At 39.8% G+C, this 6,346-nt stretch overlaps 1 protein-coding gene across 1 annotated transcript; it reads right to left on the bottom strand.

Annotated features, from left to right (window-relative positions):
- Positions 1-4,430: 4,430 nt before the first annotated feature.
- LOC310636933 (olfactory receptor 1L4-like) lies at positions 4,431-5,692 on the bottom strand (the record flags this gene model as incomplete). Its single annotated transcript, XM_083357107.1, has 1 exon — positions 4,431-5,692. The coding sequence occupies one exon, from the start codon at positions 5,690-5,692 to the stop codon at positions 4,724-4,726; it is 969 nt and encodes a 322-aa protein (XP_083213233.1). The 3' UTR covers positions 4,431-4,723.
- Between the last annotated feature and the right edge of the window lie 654 nt (positions 5,693-6,346).

The raw sequence follows: 6,346 nt of genomic DNA, 5'->3' as shown, positions 1-6,346 counted from the left end.
AACCTCGGCTCTTTTATGACTCATGGACTACAACTCCCAGAATTCCTGAGCCAGCATAGCATAGCTGGCTCAGGAATTCTGGGAGTTGAAGTCCATGAGTCATAAAAGAGCCGAGGTTGCCTACCTCTGGACTAGATGATCTCAAAGGTCTCTTCCAACTCTGTTATTCTGTTATTCTTTTCAGGGATATTGTATGATACTTCAGTTTGGTATAATTCTTAGATTACTAGATTTCTTTTATTAAAGAGTTTTACAAAAACAAAATTTTACAATATATCCCCAAATCCCTCCCACCCCAAACCCGCCCACTTCCCCCCCCACTTCCCAGAGCTAAATACAGGATTATAGTTACAATAATCATATTCTAAATAAAAATTATGCATAGTATACAATTAACCAAATTCATAATGCGCTTTAACTCTCTTTTAACATAACTACAAACAACGTACCAATAACAATATCCCACTAAAATCTACTCATAAGCTAAATGGTACTTTTTAGTCCCATATTTGTTTTGAATATAATTTATCCATCTCCCCCAAACTGAAATATATCTTTCCTGTGAATGATCCTTCAGATAAGCAGAAATCTTAGACATTTCTGCAAGATTCGAAACTTTAAACACCCATTCTTCTACAGTGGGCAAACTATCCTTCTTCCAATATTGTCCCACCAGTAATCGTGCTGCCGTTATCATGTTCAACATCAAGTTAATTTCTTTAACATCACAATCTACAACAATGCCCAATAAAAACAATTGCGGGGAAAACTTTATCTTTCTCTTAAAAATCTTTTAGATTAGATTACTAGATTAAGAAACTCACTGGATGGTGGGTACACTTGTGCTTTTGGGCTGCAAAACTCCAACATACAGCTAGATGGAGGCAAAGGGATACATTTCAATTTTTGCCATCACTTTCTGGAGTTTTGCAGCCTTCCTATGGCAACACTAGGGATTGTCCTATCGTTAGGCCCACAATTATCATCGTGAGGATAAAGTTGGAGAGGAGCGTCATGTGTTCCACCTCAGGTCACAGAAAGAAATGAGAATGTGTCAGAAAGTGTATTTATGTGAAGATATTTTCTCTGTGGAATAGGCAGGGGATCTGACCGTTATTTTGTCCAGGTGTCTTCCCTTTCCAACACTTTCAACAGGTTAAGGAAAACATAAATCCAACACACTTTTGCATCACAAAGTCAAAGTGGACAATTAGAGCAGCTTCCTTGCAATCATTTGCTTTCAATTACCAGGAGTTGATTGCGTTCTTTGAGGACATGTCATGCGAGGAGAGGAGAAGCAGATGGATATGAGCAAAAGTTGCATGTTATTTTCCTTTGCTTCATTTATTGGTGTTTGGCAAATTGTCACAAAATACAGCTCTCAAAATCATCCTATAGTCCCATTAACTTCATTTTGATAAGAGATTGATGCAATTGGAGAATGTTTTTGAACAACAAAAGATTTAGATTTACAGTAGAGTATCCCTTTCTTCCCAGGTATGGAAAGTCTGGAAGGTTGAATCAACTAAAGAATCTTACAGGTTTTTTTAAAAGGAAATAACTGATAATAGCAACGCTAGGTTACACAAACTCTTTCCTATGAAGAAGGCCAGTGCTCATATTTGCTATCAGAGATGATTGTATATACATTTCCCGTGTTTAAAACTGATTTAGGTGCTTATATGCTGTGAGAGATACTATAGCAAGGAAGTAAAGGCCACAAGTTTCAGTGCTTTAGAGAACGTAGCTGAATTTGCCAGAATGGGACAGCTTGGGAAGACAGGCTAAATCCCATAATTCATTTGCAAGAAGAAAAGCCAAAAAAGGGTTTGTAATGATACTGCCAAGGGACGCGGTGGCTCAGTGGGTTAGGACGCTGAGCTTGTCGATCAGAAGGTCAGCAGTTTGGCGGGTCGAATCCCGAGTGCCGCGTAACAGAGTGAGCGCCTGTTACTCGTCCCAGCTTCTGCCCACCTAGCAGTTCGAAAGCACGTAAAAATGTAAGTAGAAAAATAGGGACCACTACGGTGGGAAGGCAACAGCGTTCCGTGCGCCTTTGGCGTCTAGTCATGCCGGCCACATGACCACGGAGACGTCCTCGGACAAGCGCTGGCTCTTCGGCTATGAAACGGAGATGAGCACCGGCCCCTAGAGTCGGAAACGACTAGCACGCATGTGCGGGGGAACCTTTACCTTTACCTTTACCAATGATACTGCCAATGAGTTCATTAATGACATAAACGGGAAGACATAATGCAGCTCTGAAGAATTTTATAAACATAAAAAAATAAACTGACATTTTAAAGGAAAATTAACAATCAATTTCAGCCTGCAGTAACATTTCGTTTCTTCAGAAGCCAAAATAATGGTAATACCTCTACCATCATTAAAACTAAGAGGGATTTTGCTTCTCCTACATGGATTTTATTTTAACCAAAGGAAGAGCGAGGAGCATAGGAACACAACCTGAACAATGCTCTGAACAATACTAGCAAAACTTTCAATTATTTTGCAATTATTTTGACAAATTATCATCCAGTAAAGTGGAGAATGAGAAGGGGAAAAAAATCAAGCAAAGGCAGGACCCATCTTTTCTTTGATAGAATTGCTACTAGGTAATTTACAAAACAACAACAACAATAACACTTATCCAAATCATTTTGTTTTGCATTTTTAATTAAAAGCTTCAGCTGTTTATTTCAACTACCTGGAGATCTTTTGTTAAGGCTCCGTGTGCTTTAAAAATTGACTCTATGCAATCGGAAGTAATCAACCGTGACTTCAGCACCACTTTTTCCTATCTATGCAGAGGATTGCAATGGCAATAACCCATAAATTTAATTGTGAGGTTAGTTTTTTTGGTTCTGTTTTGAATGCCTTTTTTAAAGTGGATCTGTTTTGAATATGTGCATTTTATGATGAATTTTCAGCCCAGGTGTTATCTCCTATGGGTGTATAAATAGAAAAATGGATACATATCCCAAGGGCATGGATGTTCTTTGGTCCTGATCTCCCAATCCTCAGGATTGGATGGCAACTCTCCTGAGGAATAAGGCTGCCTAGATTGCATGGGAAGTCACTGGCTTAACTACCCTGCTGGGTAATGGATAGTGCTCTTATTCACTTTATGTTGGGGCATTGGGCAATGTAAGTTTAGTTCATGAAATGTGGTAAGTCTGAATAAACAGAGGGCATCTTTAGTTAGACTCCAGTCTCAGGGAGCTTCCTAAGGCTTCTTTCCAAGGCTTCTTTCCAAATCCATTGGTCAAAATCCTATCTCTGAATAGAATGTACATGGGATTGGATTCTTAAGGTTAAGTGTTTGCAAGGATAAGCTACCATGAATTTATCTGAACCGAGCTACCCTTCCTTTGAAAGCTTTCCAACACTGTTTTCTAGCTTGGAATCAGAGTTCTGATCAATCTTCACATTTGCACTTTGAGGTTTTTGGTCGGCCTGAATAAGGTAGTTCTTATATGGGTAAGCTTTCTTTCTTTCTTTCTTTCTTTCTTTCTTTCTTTCTTTCTTTCTTTCTTTCTTTCTTTCTTTCTTTCTTTCTTTTTTTCTTTCTTTCTTTCTTTCTTTCTTTCTTTCTTTCTTTCTTTCTTTCTTTCTTTCTTTCTTCCTTCCTTCCTTCCTTCTTTCTTTCTTTCTTTCTAATTTATTTGTCACATATCTCATTTTGAAGGGACTCTAGGTGACTTATAGGATTAAGTATATATTTAACATTTTTTCAGCTCCCCAAATAATAATAAAAACCAAGCATCCTTAGAATTATCTGATCTTGTATTTTAGTGCATGTCAGCTGCTTTGCAACAACAGTATAAAGATATTATTAAAATAATAGAAAACCACATAAGCAGTATAAAATAGTAGTGATTTTATGCTGGGTCTTAGAAATTTAAGAGTAGTGCAATTCCTGGAGAAGAGAATGATCTGTTTGAACTGAACAATGTTTAGCTTACCCAATTTGGCATTTTAAGAATATAAGATGGTAAAATATACTTTTTGTTGCCATTTTCTATTTTGTGAGGTTGATTATAAAGATGGGTTGGATCCAAACTTAATCTTACTAAGAAGAAGTTCAGAAGAGTCAGGGATTATTTTAGTCCATCTAATCTACTCTTAAATATTATCAAGTCTGAATAAATAACTACATGATGTTCCTGTACATGAGGTGGGAAAATAAATAATAAATACATATTTAGTAGGTTTAGATTATTACCACAATCAGATTTCTAAAATATCTGCACTCAATTGTTTGTTTTTAACTGCAGAATGACTGAAGGTTGATCATTATTATTGTGTGTTTCTTCCGGAAGAAATATATCTGGGTAGCAGAAGTTCAGGTTATTATCCTATCCACTCATATTTTATTTTCATTTATTATACCCATTTTGAGGAAAAGTTACTCTCAAGGTTTCTGAGACAGGCTGCGCCCCAAGGGTTGGACTACAGCTCTCATCATCCATATCCATCTACACTGGTTGACTGTTTGATGGGAGTTCAACATTCTGGTGAGCACTTAGTTGAGGAAGATGAACAGAAACTCTGCGTGTTCATTTAAAAATAAAATAAAATATGAAGATTCACATATTGGGTTAAAAATCCAAATCAAAAAGCATTCTAAATGTGTAAGACCCTGTAGCAAATAAAATTCTCCAAAGAACAATTCTTCTTCTATTTCTGATCTGGCACGCCATATTTCATAGGTCTCTTCACATCAGGGGTTGATAATCCGTGTTTTCTGCAAAGCGTTTCTCAGTTTATCCAGTGCTCTGTGGAGGGCAGCTTTCATGTCTGCATTCCTTAGGCTATATATGAAGGGGTTGAGCATGGGGGTGACCACAGTGTACATAACTGTGGCTACCTTGTCCCTGTCCCCAGAATAGGAAGAGAGGGGCCGGAAATAAACCCCAATTGCAGAACCATAGAAGAGGGTCACAACAATCAGGTGAGAAGCACAGGTTTGGAAGGCCTTGCTCCGACCTTGGCCAGAAGGCACCCGAAGCACAACTTGGACAATGCGAACGTAGGAGACAAGGATGAGAATGAACTTGCCAATACTAATGGTTCCTCCTTCAAAGAAACTTACCATTTCACTGAGGCTCTTATCAGAGCAGGCCATCACCAGTAAAGGCTGGAAGTCACAAAAGAAATGAGGTATCTCACGGCGATCAAAGAAGGAAAGCCTGGACATCAAGACAGTATGCAAGAGGGCGTGAAGGTGGGCCAGCAACCATGCCACAAATACCATGATATGACACTGCAATGGTTTCATCAGCACAGGGTAGCGCAATGGCAGGCAGATGGCCATGAAGCGATCCAGTGCCATGGCACCCAGCAGGAAGTTTTCAGTGAGAGCAAAGGCCAGAAAGAGATACATCTGGATCATGCAGTTAGTGAAAGCGATGTTCTTACAGCCTGTACGAAGATTGTGCAGCATCTTGGGAACAGTAGTTGAGGTGAAGCAGACATCCACAAAGGAGAGGTGACTGAGAAAGAAATACATTGGTGCATGGAGGAGCCGGTCATCAGAGCGGATCAAAAAGATGATCAGCAGGTTCCCTGTCACGTTGAGCAGGTAGAGAATGAGGAAGGTAACAAAAAGGAAGTGCTCCTTTTCTGGCTGAGTGGATAAGCCAAGCAGGAGAAAGTCAGGGTGGCTGGTGTTGTAATTTTCACTATCCATGGATCTGAGTTTAAACAGAGAAAATTGAATGCTAGGAGCAGCAAGACTACTGGTACCACAGGCAAACAGATGTGGGCTGCAAAAATCCAGAAGGCCATCGGATGGCAAAAAGAGATATACAGAAAATTATAACTCTTTGCCATCATTTAGTGATTATCCAGTTTTGTAGCCCAGATTTGTTAACCCTAAAGAAAAAAACTGTGAATATGTAACACCTCAGAGATGTTATGTACAACATTCTGAATGTGATGGGATGGGATGGGATGGGATGGGATGGGATGGGATGGGATGGGATGGGATGGGATGGGATGGGATAGGATAGAATAGAATAGAATAGAATAGAATAGAATAGAATAGAATAGAATAGAATAGAATAGAATAGAATAGAATGTTTATTGATCTAACTCAGACATGTCAAACACAAGGCCCGGGGGCCAGATCAGGCCCGTGAAGTGGTTTCATGCGGCCCGCGAAGCCATCCTGGAAACAGTGAGGGAACGGCCCCCACTGCCTTGGCCCTGGCCCAGAGACCCTCCTTCTGCCAGAGACCCTCAGATCTGTCCCACTCCTGCCCAGGCCCCCATAGGCACCCTTCATGCGAACGATGTAGAGCTGGCCATGCCCACCCAGTAGGCCATATGCATTCTAGCCACG

This window comes from Vipera ursinii (assembly GCF_947247035.1).
Source record: "Vipera ursinii genome assembly, chromosome: 2".
In the NCBI taxonomy this organism is placed as follows: Eukaryota; Metazoa; Chordata; class Lepidosauria; order Squamata; family Viperidae; genus Vipera; species Vipera ursinii.
The sequence above is the reverse complement of the archived record's forward strand: the minus strand, read 5'-3'. Positions and strand labels throughout refer to the sequence as shown.